Here is a 16,648-nt window from a genome sequence, read left to right as displayed (position 1 = left end):
TGGAAACAATGTTAAAGTTTTTGCAGGGAGCCAGGTCAAATTGCCACACTATTTGGGCCGCCGGGTTGACCTGCAAGTTTAGTTTTCCACAAATGGGAAGGTTCCTCCCAGTTTATTGGCATTCCTTAAATAGAAAGTCTAAATGACCAAAATGTCTCTGCCAATGCCTGTTAATTTCTTCTTCATTATAGCTCCTATTCGTGAAGTTTTGACCTACGTGTTCATAAGATCAAACTCTGAAAAAAAAAAAAAAAATTAAAAAACTAAGAGTGACCTCAAGAGGTTTACGAATTTTCAATGACTAATTAAGGAAAATCAACTTTGTAACTAAGTAACTAAAACACTAAAATTGCCTAAAATAAAATAAGTTTGTGTAAATACAAAATACATAAAATCAAGCAGTGAAATTCGGAAATGAGATTTCACACTTGCCAAACGAGTGCTAAGTTTTACAAGATAAAGTGAGATTGTCTTTTGAGACTTAGACAACATCATCGAAAATAAACCTCTTTTTATTTTTATTTTTTTTATTTACCAAGAACTAAAACCAGATAATGAAAAAGAAAGCAAAAAAAGTAGAGGAGAGTCAAATCTCCTCCATCATATGCCCTTTTCCTCCACTTTAATCATTAACCATGATTTTCTGCATATTCAGGCAACAAAAAAAGGAAAATTAAATAAAAATGAATAATCTATTATTTTCTGGCTTATGGAGTAAGTACACTTGTAGATACATACACCACAACTATCGCAACCCTCCACATGTAATTCCACTCGAATCCATAGCCTTATTAGTGAGAGCAACTCCACTCCAAAACACTCTAGCCCACTCTGGAAATTGGGCATAAGGTGAATCCAATAGAGAAGTCAGGTAATAATTTACTGGCTCAATGCCTGGGCATGTCACGCAAGGCTAATTTTATCATTACGTTAGCCATAATTTAAATTATTGAAATATCATAAAAATTATTAAAAAGTATAAAAAATTAAATAAAAATATAAAGAATTATAATTTCTTTTCAATAAATACTTAATCATGTTTTTCCACTTTACATTACATTTTAATATTTTCATCTAATCTGTTATTATTACCAGAAATTAAAAATAAAATTATCTTTTATTATTTTATAAAATAAAAAAATACTAATATTTTAATACAAAATTGGCTATTCAGTTTAGAATGCAGTTCATTTAAAGAGATTGAGTTATCTATTGCCATTCTCGTAATTTCATCCAAAAAGCAAGGGCAATGTCAATGATGACGTAATCACGACAGCAACCGGCACTACTTTATTTGTTCAACCCAATAAAAATTACATACTCAAACTGTCACGACAAAACCAAGAAAAAAAAAAAAAAACCTTAAAAGAAAACGAAAAATACGAAAGGCCGTGACGGAGCTACCGTGACAGGGCTGTGACTGACAGCCAAGCTCCTCTGCCTCTGTATTGTGGCGCACTTTTAGCGCACTCCGACACAACTACGCAGAGAATTTCGCAGCAACAAGAAGAGCAGTGAAGCAGCAGCTGAAGCACTGAACACGACAGACCTCACCTCCCCACACCAAACGACACCGTATTCGAACTCATCGTTCTCTCGCATTCTCTTCGTCTCCTCTCTTTCTTTGCAACTCTTCAAATTTCACCATTTTTCAGCAGCTCACAGAAACTGACGTGATAGCAACAATGGAGGCTTTCTACAGGCTCGAAGCTTGTGGAATAGTGTAGCTTTTTACTCCCTTTCGGAAGGCCTTCAGCTTCCTCCCCTTTCTGTCTCTTCACTCTATCTGTTATAGATGGCTGGCCGGAGATTGAGACTCAATGCATGGAACTTGGATCCAGAGAGGAAGAGGACCGGCGGACTGAGGACGATGCAGGCGGGGAGAGGATCATGCCGTGGAAGTTAGGCGCCGCCGGGAAATGCACACTCTTCGGGACTGATTTATTTGTCATTTGAATCGGCTGTCAATTTGTCTACTCTGTTCTGTTCGATTAGTGCTTTGAATATTCTGAATTTTTGGAGCCACGGAGAGGCGGTAGCCATGGGGTTTTTGCTTAAGGAAGTGCTCAAGAGGCTGTGCGGCGCCAATCAGTGGGCTTACGCTGTCTTCTGGAAGATCGGCTGCCAGAACCCTAAGTAAGTTTCCCAATAAACTGGAGCAAACGCACAGAATGCTGGTAATTTTTGGTTTTCCAATTACTCAGTTCTTTAATTTTTTGAAAAATATGGTCAGTCGTCTGTTTGGTTGCTGAGAAAGTGGAGGAATAGTGTGACTAGTTAGTTTTAGGTTTTGGGGAGATTTGAGATTTTATTGTTACTGTTTTGTTTCCTGCATTTTCTGAGTAGCCAAACAGAGTGGATCTGGTATCAGGATTGGATTATATTGTCCGTTTCCGTTTGGTTTGAATGAGTAGGGTTTGGGAGGACATAATATATAATCTAAGATACGATGGAGATGTAACAGTGTAATGTGTCTATTGTGTTTAGATTCGCGTGATCTGAGCTAAAGTCTTTATTTCTGTTTTTGGAAGTTTATGTTTTGGTTTGTTCTGTTTTGTCTTTGAGAATCTAATGAGTGAAAAAGTGAGTTGCATTTAGCTTGCCAAACCTGCCCTTTAGTGGACGCATTTAGTCCTCGTTTGTTTATACTCCGATACAAGTGATAGTCTGCTTTAAATTAATCTAAACTACCGGGAAGAGGATTCGAACTTGGGTGCGGAGGGTTAAATCTGCTGATGAGTTGCTCTAAGAAAGTGCACTTGATATTAGATATGTTTTGAAACTTAGATACATTATTACAGACGTTAAAACTACTCCCAGGTACCAACTGAATTGAATTTTGTTTTTTATCTCTTAAATCTTTTATGCGATCATGTGTCATGTCATCTTTAGATGCTTTGATGTCTGCTCTCTTGGGAATTATATGTTTCTAATGAACTTGGTGGCAGACTATTAATTTGGGAAGAATGTCATTACGAATCATCACTATCTTCTCTACCTAAACGCAATGCTGGAACTGAAAGAGCTGAATTACCATTTGGAGAGTGGGAGGGATGCTGGGTTTCTTCTAAAGTGTGCTCCTCTTCTAGTGGGATTCAACAAGAGGAAAGAGTGTCCTCACTTATTAACACAATGATGATGGATAAACCGTGTAACATAGTGGGTGAAGGGTATGACTTTTCTGTTCCCTGTGCTTGTTGCTTTTCTTGTTAGCTGTAAACAACCATTTGAAAAACTGTTCTTTTGGTTATTTCAGGATGGTTGGACGAGCTGCATTTACGGGGAATCATCAATGGATTTTATCAGGCAATTACAGAAAGGATGCCCATCCACCAGAGGTATATATTGGTATTTCTAATTACCTCATTTTTATATGAAATTATTTTTTCTTTTTGCGGATGGAAGTATAATAAATTTCAACCACACATGAACGTACATGCCCCTTCTTAGACTGGATACCCCAATCAGGATGTGACATGGCTGCTCGACCACTTCTCACATTTCTCATTTATGGGATCTCATATATCACACACACATGTATATATACTATGAATATAAGTATATAAAATATATATATATATATATATTTTATCTACCATATGAAATCACATTTCTGTGTGTATTTTCATTTTAAATATACTGTCATGAAAATCCATGGTTACCAATTACCATCGAATCAAAATCCAATGTTTAATGAAAAATTTGATCTTTTTTAGAAAGAAAAGTAATTTCTCTGAATCTTTAAAGTTTCACAGGGGTAGATTTCGCAGTGAGTGGAATATGCGTTCTTGTATATCAGTATTTCTACTTGTCCCCATTAGTGCCGTTTTTGCTTGAAAAGTTTAATGAAATTTTTTGGGAAAAGGTCAGGACCCAGGTAGTAAGCACGCGTATCTACTTGCTCAAGATCTGTTCTTCAGTGCGTCTATCTTAGCTAAACATGTATATGTTGGCTATTCTCTTTTTGACAGAGTACAATAACAACAACCAAGCCTTATCCCACTGAGTGGGGTTGGTTGCATAAATCCTGGAATGCCATTGCGCTTGGTTTTGTGTCAAGTCTTCCGTTAGCTCGAAGTTCTCCATATCTATTCTTGTAGTCTATTTCAAAGTCTTTGTAGCTCTTCCTCTACCCTTTTGCATTGACCAAAGCATCTGTAGGTTTTCAATTCTCGTGTCCAAACCATCTTAAACGATTTTCTCTCATCTCACCTTCAATTGCGACCACTCCTACTTGACCTCGAAAATCCTCGTTCTTAATCCTATCATTTCTTGTGTGCTCACACCTCCAACGAAGCATTTTCATTTCGTTACTCATTTTTTGCATGGTTGCCTTCTGACCGCCCAACATTCGGTGCCATAAAGGATCACTGGCCTTATTGCCATCCCATAAAATTTTCCTTTGAGCTTTAGTGGCATACGACTGGTTGCACAACACACATGATGCGCTCTTCCACTTCTTCGTTCCAACTTGGATTCTATGGTTGAGGTCTCCATCTAATTCCCCATTATTTTGCAAGATATATCCAAGATAACGAAAATGTTCACGCTTTGGTACTTCCTGATCCCCGATTCTCACCCCTATCTCATTTGGGACCCCATTCCCACTGAACTTGCACTGCATATACTCTATCTTTGACCTACTTAGGCGAAAACCTTTAGCTTCCAACACATCCTGCCAAAGGTTAAGCTTCACATTTTCTCCCTCTTGTGTTTCATCTATCAGCATTATAACATCTGCACAAAGCATACATCAAGTGATACCATCTTGAATATGTCTTGTTAACTCGTCCATTATTAATGGATAAAGGTAAGGACTAAAGACTTGAAGTTGAGCTTTAGTGTAACCCTGTGGCTATTAGAAAGCTTTCAGTTTGTGCTTCATGAGTTATTACAATAGTCCTTGCTCCATCACACATATCCCTTATTGTTTGGATATATGCTACTCGTATTCCTTTCTTCACTAGTATTCTCAAAAGAATTTCTCAGGGGACTGGTGTTTGAAAAAACTCGCCTCAGGGCGCACCTAGGCAGCCTTGGAGGATGGGCGGCTGGGTTTTCACCTTTATTTTGTGGGGGTGGGTGTAGGGTGGCGTTGGGGTGCGCCCAGGCGTTCAACCTGGGCCTTTTTTTCCTTCTAAATCCATGTATGTTTCTAAAATGCAGGAGACTTGTAGTTTTAACGAAGAAGAAATAGAAAGTTTCTCTCTCCAATCCTACGTGACTGAAGTCTAACTCTAACTGTTTTCTATTTTTTTAATTTTTTTTACATTGTTGCCCATTCAGATTCCGCCACCGAGCATTTTAATTAGCAAAGTTTTATTTCTCTTCCAATTCCTCATAACTACTCCAGTCAACCTTTATTTTCCTTTAAATTCTGTATAATAATGGCTCCACTAAGCCTTTATATCCTTTTAAAGTCCCTATGATTGCTCCACCTAGTCTTTATTTCATTTTAAATTCCCTATAATTGCGCCACTCAACCTTTATTTCCTTTTGAATTTCCCTATAATTGTGACATTCAACCTTAATTTTCCTTGAAATTCCCTATAATTGTGGTCACTCACCCTGGTTTCTCTTGAAGTTCTCTATAATTGCTTACAATAAAATAAATAATTATAACATTTTAAGACTTTTTGACATAGTTTCTAAGTACAACTAGACTTAGTAATGAAGAAGATGATATTATCTTTGATTTAGTTATAATTATATTTAGTGTTATATTTTATAAATATAATTATATATATAATATATATTAAAATTTTACATACCATGAAACTTTGCCTCACGCCTAGGCGGGGCTATCTATGAGACGCCTCGCCTACGCCTTATACATTGCTTGGGACCTTATCATATGATTTTCCAAATCAGTAAAAACTTCGCCTGTGTAAGTTTATCTTACATTGCCGGTCCCAAGCCCGGATAAAGGAGGAGGGGGAGGGCGTCAAGTAGTCAACAACCGGCACTCCTATCTTACGTCGAATCCTTGGGATGCAATCATACCAACTCACATGCATCGGATCCCATCTGAACTCCGAAGTTAAGTGTGTTTTGGGCGAGAGTAGTACTAGGATGGGTGACCTCCTGGGAAGTCCTCGTGTTGCATCCCCCACAACCGACCCCACATAGTGGGAAAAGGCTTAGAAGAAGAAGAAGAAGAAGGAGGTAAAAACCATGTGCAAATCCTTTTTTCGTATCTCTCTGTCGTTCCATCGATCTTCGTAAGAGATAGATTGCTTCTATTGTCGAGTGCCCTGGCATAAACCCAAATTGATTCTCTAAGACTTGTGTCTCTTGCCTTAATCTATGCTCAATTACCCTCGCCCAGAGCTTCATTGTATGGCTCATTAGCTTAAAACCCTTATGGTTCATGTAATTTTGTATGCCGCCCATATTCTTGTAAATAGGCACCAAAGTGCTTTCTCTCCACTCAATGGGCTTCTTTTTCATTTTCAATATCTCATTGAAAAGGTTTGTGAGCCATGCTATGTGGTTCTAACTTGCTATATCTGTCTTTCCCAAAACCTTCCACACTTCAATCGGTGTATTGTTGGGACCCAAACCCACTGCTTTTCTGTACTTCATCTTTTTCAAGGCTACAACCACTTCGTCTTTCCTGATTCGGCAGTACAAGGAGTAATTTCTACACTCTTTTGTGTTACTCAACTCACCCAAAGAAGTACTCATGTTGTGTCCCTCATTGAAGAGATTAAGAAAATAAGCTCTCCATCTGTCTTTAACTGCGTTCTCCATAGCTAGAACATTTCATTCTCATTGTTGATACTCCTTACTTGGTTCAAGTCTCTTGTCTTCATTTCTCTTGCTCTAGCCAGTTTATAGATATCCAACTCTCCTTATTCTGTATCTAATTGGTTATAAATGTCGTCAAAAGCCACTAGCTTCGCTTCTCTCATGGCGTTCTTTGCTTCCTTCTTCACTATCTTATACCTTTTACAATTTTCATTGGTTCTATCCTTGTATAAGGCTTTACAACATTCCTTCTTAGCCTTAAACTTTTCTTGTACCTCCTTCCACCATCAAGATTCCTTTTGATGTGGAGGAAAACTGTAGAGAGAGTAGCTGTTGATTATACTTGGATGAGTGAAACTAAAGTTTAATGGAAGATAAATGATGTATAGCTATCTATCTAGTTTTCATAAATTTGTCAGAGGCATTTTTGCGCATGACAATTTTGAATTTACATAAGCATTGTTTCATCAAAGGATAAAACTTGTATTCAAGTTTTGGGGTTTGGCATTTGTACTGATATGACTTAATTGTGACTGCTTCAGGTCCTCAATGAGATGCACCACCAATTTTCTTCTGGCATGCAGGTATGCTAGTTCCTGAATAACAGCTGTTTTGCATATTCTATATTTTTCTGTTTCATGACATTACTTGTATTTTTATTTGGTCTGCAGACCGTTGCAGTTATTCCTGTTCTTCCTCACGGTGTTGTTCAACTTGGTTCTTCCACAGCTGTAAGTCCTTGGTTCTATGGCGCCATCAAATTATTCACTAAATATTTGATTCCAGTAGTTTGCATCATATTCACCTGTGCCTGCCGCTAAAATTTTCTTTTCTCAATAAATGACCAAGTTTGTCCAACCATGAGGCAAATTTTGGGTTGGCCATTCTGTTAAATTTTCCACATGGGCACTCAGATTTCGGCGATATATTAACACAAGAAAGCTGCATTTAGTAATATTTGCAAGGCAAGACGATGAAATCTGGATTTTATACTAACCTGTTGAGAAGTGGGTATTTTGTATGGCAGGAAAGCTTGTCATGGGCTTCAGGCCAAATAAATTAATTTATTGACTGGCTGCCATTTTACATGAATGGCTGTTGGTTACACCTTTGTTCTGTTACGAGCAAAAATTGTTCTGATATTAACAAGCCCTACATGTTTATTTATTTTATTTTTACCCCCCTATGAATGACTATTACCACCTATGTTTTCATAAAGTTTGACCATTCTAATAAGGGTTTTTATCGCAAGTAGTCCCTGAAATTGACCTATACCATCAAGATGGTCCATGAAAATGAAAATCTAGTATGAGTGTTGGAAATCAATATGGTCCTTCCGTTAGAATTTCATCAAAATTTCTGTTAGTATGCTAATTTGGCATCCCACAAATATTGCCACATGGATAAATTATTAAAAACTTTATAAAAATTTAATTTAAAATCATTTAAAACTAAGTTCAAAATGATTAAATAAAAAATTAAAACAATTAAAGCTGCTACTTTCACGATGAGGAAGACTCAATTCGTGCAAGGAGAGAGAGAGAGCCAGGGGGAGGCTAGGGGCAGAGGAGTTCGTATGCAATGACCTAGCCGAGGACGTCATCCAAACTTGTCTAAAAAATTCTTCGTTCCTAGGTTGTCTCGTTGTCTCAAAATTGGGATCGGGGGTTGCGATGGGGGACTGGTGGTTGTTGGCTTGGTGTCGGTTGGAGGTTGGGATGAAGGGAAGCGGGTTGAGGTGGGTTGGTGTGGTAACGGTGGGGAGGGAAGGGGTCGACGATTCGACGGTGAGGGGGAAGGATTGACAACATCGATGTCAGGGGTGGGGTGAGGGTGGGGAAGATGGTCGCTTGGGGTGGGAGAGATGGCAAGAGAATTGGCAGATGGTGAGGATTGAGAATTAAAGCTGCACCTAATTGTTTAATTTAATTAGTTGAGGATTAAAGATGCATCTAATTTTTTTTGTTGAATAGCTTTTAATTTTTTAATTTAATCATTTTGAATTTAGTTATAGTGATTTGAAATTAATTTTTATGAAGTTTTTAATAATTTATCCATGTGGCAATATTTAATAGAATTGTGGGGTCCACATATGTGCCAAATCAGCATGCTAACAAAAATTTTGACGGAATTCTAACGAGAGGACCACATTGATTTGCAACAGCATTTTCAAGGACTACATTGACTGATTTTCATTTTCAGGGACCATCTTGATGGTTTGCGTCAATTTCGGGGACTACTTGTGAATTGTGATAAAAACCCTTCTAATAATGCAAGCGGTTGATTAAGCCAAATCAATGTTTGATTTGTGTCTGTTGTCAGTTCCTTCCAACCTGATTAATGTATCCATTCTGATTCAGATGATGGAGGATACAGGCTTCATCAATGATGTGAAGAGTTTAGTCCTGCAACTAGGACGTGTTCCTGGTGCTCTTTTAGCAGAAAACTGTGTGACCAAAGATTTGGTTGAGAAATCTGGGTTACCCTATACTTCTGGAACAGTGGCATCCATGCATCCAGCAGGTAATTTAAAGGTAACAGGATCCTACACGGATGACTGATAACTACACCCATCAAAGTCACTTTACTCGGGCCTCAGGCCTTTCTGGCCAACTATCTCACTCTCTTCTTAAGGATATTCAGAATAATTCTCAAACCACTTCTTCAGCATTTCAAACCCCAAATCTCACCCAAAGTCTGCCCAAAATTCATGATGATCCTCAACAACCAACAGTTTCTCCATCGATGAAGCCAAACTTTTCTTTGGGTGGCCAACTAAAGGATAGAGTTCGGGGAACTGAAGTGATTACCTCGAATTCTGATGCATGGTCGAACCAGCCGACTCCCTCTTACAATTCAGGGGTGGGACTCAAATACCCGTCTTTAGGTCAATCAAGTTCAGATCAGAACAGCCTAAAGTTTATAGAACATATGATCTTGTCTGCTGGTAGCATTAGGCATCATCTTGATAAGAACTTTAGCGCATCAAATGGTATCATGCCTCAATTGGGAACAAGTGGAAGTTTAATCCTTGATCAGAGCAAAGGTTTGACAACAACCGCATTGCTTGGAGGAAGTCAAGTGCATGGTGGATCGAGTAGTTATTCAAGGCCAATTTCTGTTCCTTGCTCTTTTTCAGACCCCCACAGGGTAGCTGACATCAACCTCTCTGGTGGATGTCTGTCTGGTGTTAAATTTCAAAAGGCTGATGCATTCCAAACGGAAGGAGTTTCTTCATCCAGTGTTGCAGGTCAATCATCTGCTAATAACATGCCTTCCAAAGGCTCTGATCACAGACAGTTTTCTGCCGATGTGAAGCTTACCCAGAGTGAATTGGCCCTACAAAGGATAGATGATGAATTGTTTCAAGCACTGAACATTCCATTGGCAGATTCAGATGAACATATCCCCTTGAATGCACACATCCCTGGTATTGTTCCAGGATCTGCAAATGCTACAAATGATGCATATACTCAGGTTTCATCAGGGGATGATTTGTTTGATGTTTTGGGTATGGATTTTAAAAACAAGCTGTTTAATGGCAATTGGAATAATTTGCTTGCTGATGAGACACATTCAGACGCAAGAAACCTAGGCAAGAATACTTCAACATTTACAAATGTGCAGGAGTTGGCTTCAGATTATTATCCAGCAGGTCAAGAAACATCAAATGGTTGCATTTTCTCTGGGGCAGGCACTGAACATCTTTTAGATGCTGTGGTCTCTCGGGCTCAGTCTGCTGTCAAGCAGAACTCTGATGATAATGTGTCTTGGAGAACATCATTGACAAAAATCAGTAGCTCTTCCGTCCCTAATAGTTCTCCCCCGTATGGACGAATTATTATGTCTAATGATGTACATGGGGAGAAACTTGGCCTTCCTAAATCTCTTGTAAAGGAAGGGACGGAAGAAACTAGTTCCCTTCAGTCTGGGTGTAGAAAAGAGGATGCGGGAAACTGTTCACTGACCAACTCTATATATGGATCTCAAATTAGTTCTTGGGTTAAACAGGGTAATAGTGCAAATCATGAGAGCAGTGTTTCAACAGCATATTCTAAGAAGCCTGATATAATAGGAAAATCAAATCGCAAAAGGCTTAAACCTGGAGAGAACCCTAGACCAAGGCCAAAAGATCGTCAGATGATCCAAGATCGTGTGAAGGAGTTGCGTGATATTGTGCCAAATGGGGCAAAAGTAATACCTTGCTTCCTATTCCTTGTTTTTAAATTTTCAATATTCAGATAGTGATGCCATTATTTTGATAACTTTATATGGTTTTACAGTGTAGCATAGATGCACTGCTTGAACGCACCATCAAGCATATGCTGTTCTTGCAAGGTGTCACAAAGCATGCCGACAAGCTAAAACAAACAGGAGAGTCGAAGGTACAATCACTGTCTACTTTTCCCCTTGTTTCCTTTAAAAAGGAATCTGCTTTCATTGTTGAGAGAAATCCAGAGTTAGGGGAGTTGGATTCAGAATATGAGATATTTAAAGACAAGGATATAACAAATACGGGATCCTTTTGAGATGATGTATACCCTTTACTGCCTATGCAGATTATCGGCAAAAAAGATGGACTGGTTCTAAAAGACAACTTTGATGGAGGGGCGACATGGGCTTTTGAGGTTGGGACACAATCAATGGTTTGCCCTATCATCGTTGAGGATCTCAATCCACCCCATCAGATGCTTGTGGAGGTTAGTGACTGGCATTTTATGAAATATCTGAAATTGGAGCTTTGGCTATCAGTGAAGTACATGGAAAAATATGTTTTCTTTCCATTTTATTCTCTCTTTTTTTCAGATGCTCTGTGAAGAACAGGGTTTCTTTTTAGAAATAGCTGATTTAATCAGAGGTATGGGTTTGACCATCCTGAAGGGGGTGATGGAAGCTCGGAATGATAAGATATGGGCGTGCTTTGCAGTAGAGGTAATATTGAAAACAAGAGCCTTTTTTATTTATGATCATCTACAACCATGAAGTCCTTAATTCCCATTCAATCTACAAACCCTATGCACCTTTTTAAACCATTCACCCCATTGTCACAAAATTTCCTATTGATCATACGGGATCCTAATATATGAAATCTAAAGGGATTTCTTAACATCAGCTTCACTTTACACTGAATACTTTCAAATATAAAACTAGAAGTCCAGGACATAATAGACTGTTGGTTCCTTTGCTCCTTCATATGACCGAGATCTTGGATCAAATTCATGATTCATGTCATTTTCTGTAGTCTTGAATTCATTTAATTTAGGTTAAAACTGAATGTTAAATTACTCTGGGTATATCATAGATGTAGCAAAAAGATGCATTGCAAATTAAGTGTCCCCGTCGTCTGGTTTTCTCATAGGAGAGACGATGCTTGTTATATAGCCTGTAAGGCATTCCAGTCATGATATTACTACCAATGTTTTCTTTGATTTTGTGGTACCAACTAGCAACTTCTGAATCTTGTTGCCAATATTTTGCTTGTTCAGAAGGCGCATCCAGTATTACCTTCTCTATGTTGGTCATTTACGTCCAAAGTGTTATATGCAGGCCAATAGGGACGTAACGAGGATGGAAATATTTATGTCACTCGTTCAGCTTTTGGAGCAAACTGTAAAAGGCACCGCGTCATCGGCCAATGCCATGATGAACAATGTGATGGTCCACCACTCAATACCTGCAACTGGTAGGCCTAGTAATTTGCAGTGAGCCGCTAGATATACAGTTTCCGTGTTCATAGGCGCAGTAGATTGTGATGAACCACAGTTGCTATAGCTTGTTGGTCTGGACATGTTCAGAGTGAGCCAAGATTTCGCTTGCCATGACGAACATACATTCTTGACTAGCATCTCTGGTAGCTCTCACCTGGGCCCAGTTTATGTTTCAGAAAGCACGATCCTGGCCGTCCTCACTTTAGCGGGGTGAGATTTGTTAAACTAGTCAGAAACTGCTTTGTAATAGCGTGTTTTCTTTGACGTAGCTAAAAATCTGAATGTTCAACTATATGCCCTACTGAAACATTTCAGCCATGGACACTGGTGGTGTGTGTAGAGGCTACCGATTGGGTATAACTTATGGGATATAGATTTTTCCAAATGTATAGAGGTTGGTAGGGGTGGGGATACTGTAGGGTTTCCGACCTGTTAGTTAAACGAAGACCACCGTTTGATTTCCCGGAGTTTTCAAGGTTTATAGATAACTTACTGTTTGATGTCTAAGAATGTGGTTATTGAATGTTTTTTCATCTGGTCTCGTATTTTGGTTTTCGCTTAATTGAACAGCATGACATTATTTTTGTGTACACAAGTTGTATTGGGTGAGGGAAATTATAGAGAATAACATTAAACTTTAGAGTGACACTAGAAAATTTGCCTGCGCTTTGCTATGGGTTTTAAAACCATTATCCACAACAGACATGATAAATTTCCGTTGAAAGTAACTAAAAAAACGGTGTAGTACCTAAGAACCAATGAAGTGAAACTTTGCTTGCGATGTATGGATCTGCATATTGTAAGAACATGTACAATCAAAAGGGCGGATTTCAAAGACAACGAATAAGATCATTGTCTCATTAATTACCTAACTCAAAAGGTTACATTCATCAGTATGTTGATTCTCTTTGCAGTGATCACCATGGAAAAGAGGATTTTTTTTTGTTTTCAAATGAAGACCACGTCCAACTTTTTACCCAAACGAAATAATATACCAAAAATGAAGTAAAAATGATAGCATGTGTAAAAGAGAGAACATTGAAATAGGGGTGTGCTATCCACACGCCCTGTTTTACTTCTCACACACCCTTGATAATTTATGTCCGTTGATTATCTTTAATTCATCCGATCCGACGGTGGGATGTGTGGATATCATACCCCTTGAAATAAAAGCATACGAATGAAGCCATATAGACTTGTTTGAAACTAAAGATATATACAACTCAAAATAAAACCTCATTAAGCACGAGAACACATAGTTCTAAATTCTTATTTGGATCGTTCCTTCTCGATACAAACAATCTAAAAGCTTTATCTTGTTCCTGACCAGTCAAGTAAAAAAAAATCCACACGGAATGAAAAGAAAAGAAACAATAACTGATAAAACAATCATGGTGAAAAAGAGCAAAGCAATTGCATTACTGTAAATCAAATCTACTACAAACAAAATCCAATCATATATCAAATTGAAAGAGATCAAAACCTTACCTCTCCATGCACGCTTACATGCGTGTGAGAGGTTTTTTTTTTTTTAATCCCTGGCGCTACCCATTTCTAAAGATGATGAATGCATACATTGAAGTGTATACATTTCATACAAACTACACGTAGACATTATTCACTTTTACTTTGCAGATCAGTCACATACCAAGATATCAATTTGTGTTAAATTAGATTAGTACGTCTGGTTTCAATCTAATTAAACTATGTCAATCATATCGCAGGCAGTAGGCATGGATGCAACACAATTGTGTTTCCATGATATTTTACACATAGTACTGTAGCCTATATCCAATTTCCTTAAGAAAAATCCAGTAGTTAAGTATTGATACGTAACTGAAATAACTCAAACTACAGGATCACAATGATTGTTTCCACATAAAATAAATTCAATTGTTAGAAGGTCTTACAATTAGACAAAAGAAAAACAAAATGACAGACCACCACCCTCCAATGCCGACACAAAACATATACAGACAGTACATGATGAACATGAAAATGAAGCTGAAATGAAAGAAAAGTAGAGCCTAAGCTGAAATGGATTCAAGGGAAGATTTTTGCACCAGAAGAACAACATCGTTACCATTCAAATACAAACATATAAGACAAACATTTGTTTTAACTCTTCTTCAAGCCTTGAAATAAATTAAGCAAGCAAACCATTTGCATGGCTAAGAACTCCCACTCTCAAGCCTTTGCTACTACAAAAGAACCGTATATTTCTTCCTAGATGATCAATTGAAACGCTCCAGAGATCAATTAATTCAAATCATAATTAAATTCTAATAGTGGTTTTAAAGAGTATAGGCGTGTTATATATATATATATATATATATAGATGAAAAAACAGATTCAACCTATCATATGTACGGGATGCCAACTTGTTTAGTCATAGATTCAGAACAACAGATAGAAAAAATATTCATAGATCAGATACCTAAATGGTGTTCACGATAATATGTCAAATTTTGCCTTTTTCTGGATAACTCTTTTGCATGTATTGGAATGCAAACTTCACCTAAATAAGGAAAAAAAAAAAAAAAAAAAGAAAAAAAAGGGTGAAGGTTAGAGGTTATAACAGTCATGACATAGTATGCCACTACAGCTGATAAACAAAAAAAAAAAAAATCATTGCCCAATACAGGCGAGGACTGGTAGCGACCATCAGAAAAGCTCTAGTTAAAAGCAATCTATTCCCCAATATGCACCAAAATACAGTTACAATATCCCAGACAATCAGACATATAGGATCTGCTTACAGTGAACTTCGACAAGCTTATTTTGTAGGTGTCCACCAATTCCGTCATTAAATCAACCAAATGAGAGAATATAGGAACTAACATTGGGTGTCAAGAATTTGTACCCGTATTGCGCTGATTCATAACGATGAACTGGAACCGCGGTTGAGAATTCCTTAACGATACAACAGTAATAAGATTAGGTATGTTAAGCAAGCTTGAGAGGTAAGTAAGAGAACAACAATGTCGCACTGGAGGAATCTGAAACAATAACGTATAACCATTCAAGGTGACACATAAAAGCTTAACTTCGTGGATGAAAAAAGTTCAAATGGTGGTTTGATTATGGAATACTGAGAGTGTTGCTTAACTATAGCTGCAGTTGAAGAATGCCAAGTAAAATTGCATACGACAGAGACTAAAACATGAGCCGGCCCACGTTCTCACCCGGACGTTAAGAATTCTCTGTCCAAACAGAGAAACAATCAAAACATACTGATGTGCCAACAAAATGCTACATTAGTAAGAATACTCCACTTAAGACAAAATTTAGAGCTGTAATTGGCATTTAGAAAACTAATTAGTAATATTGTTATTCAAAAACTGAGTCGTATACTATTGAAACTAAGTCGTATACTATTGAAACCAATTATTTCCTTACTACAACCAACACTTCCAATATCAAAAGAGAAAGAAATCACAGTACACAGCGAATTAGCAGAAAAGTGCCACATTACATACCATCATATGACAGTAACTAACTCCTGATATCAACTGCTGGAAGAAAAACTTTGCCTGATGCAAAACAACAATTAAATAAAAAAAGTATGTAAGTTTTAGTTATATTATGACTGTTTATGTAAAAATGCTTCAGACCTAACTTTCCCTATCTCAAACTAAACAAAAATCGAGATGAATTCCATTTCAAGGGACATTCGGAGATCCCATATTTCAGACTTTACACTAAAAACATTTTCGATAAAATTTTCTCTGCCTTTGAAACTACTTTACCTCATCCTCACTAAATCTACCAGCACTGAATATTCTCTCGAAGAGTTCTGCCCCCAGTTACTCCATCACAATGGCTAGATGAGTTAGTGTCAGCAGGACCTGCAAGAAAGAGACCCGCACTACTCTCAAGTCTTAAACACAAACCTCTTTATCCATTATCACAAATGTTCCCGGTGATAGGGAATGTTTGCAACCCAATCTCCTCCCAAACTAGCTCCAGCCCATGTGGGCAATTGGGCTAAGGGGAGCCTATGGGGGAGGGCAAACGGGAGTCCAAGGCCCGAGTGCTTGAGGGAAAGTGATGCAAGGTTGACATCAGCCACGTTATAAAATTTTTTGCATCAGGTGTGTGGGCGCGTCTCGGGCAGATTTTCAGACAATGGGGCCCACGTGTTAGCCCCACTTAGTCACTTTGAATCTGGACCGTTTGATTTCCAGATC

The 16,648-nt window shown here is 38.0% G+C and overlaps 1 protein-coding gene, 1 long non-coding RNA gene and 1 other non-coding gene across 3 annotated transcripts; 2 read left to right on the top strand and 1 right to left on the bottom strand.

The window, feature by feature from the left end:
* Positions 1-1,452: 1,452 nt before the first annotated feature.
* On the top strand, positions 1,453-12,994 carry LOC103962842 (transcription factor LHW-like). Its single transcript, XM_009375615.3, is given in 11 exon segments — positions 1,453-2,136; positions 2,949-3,170; positions 3,257-3,338; positions 7,293-7,334; positions 7,422-7,481; positions 9,111-9,296; positions 9,298-10,944; positions 11,034-11,135; positions 11,310-11,450; positions 11,557-11,682; positions 12,298-12,994. Coding segments are annotated over 11 exon segments (2,862 nt in total). The 5' UTR covers positions 1,453-2,041; the 3' UTR covers positions 12,457-12,994.
* On the top strand, positions 5,990-6,109 carry LOC125472218. The gene has a single exon (XR_007254154.1). It is a non-coding gene; the product is annotated as a 5S ribosomal RNA (ribosomal RNA).
* Positions 12,995-13,626: 632 nt separating the features above from the next.
* Positions 13,627-16,374, bottom strand: LOC103962844. Its single transcript, XR_007254151.1, has 3 exons — positions 16,208-16,374; positions 15,938-15,991; positions 13,627-15,659 (listed from the first exon to the last, which is right to left on the bottom strand). It is a non-coding gene; the product is annotated as an uncharacterized LOC103962844 (long non-coding RNA).
* Positions 16,375-16,648: the final 274 nt, after the last annotated feature.

Source organism: the organism of the source record quoted next, unplaced genomic scaffold (assembly GCF_019419815.1).
Source record: "Pyrus x bretschneideri cultivar Hongxiangsu unplaced genomic scaffold, Pyrus_bretschneideri_v1 Contig67, whole genome shotgun sequence".
Lineage (NCBI taxonomy): Eukaryota > Viridiplantae > Streptophyta > Magnoliopsida > Rosales > Rosaceae > Pyrus > Pyrus x bretschneideri.
This window is presented reverse-complemented; position numbering and strand designations above follow the sequence as displayed.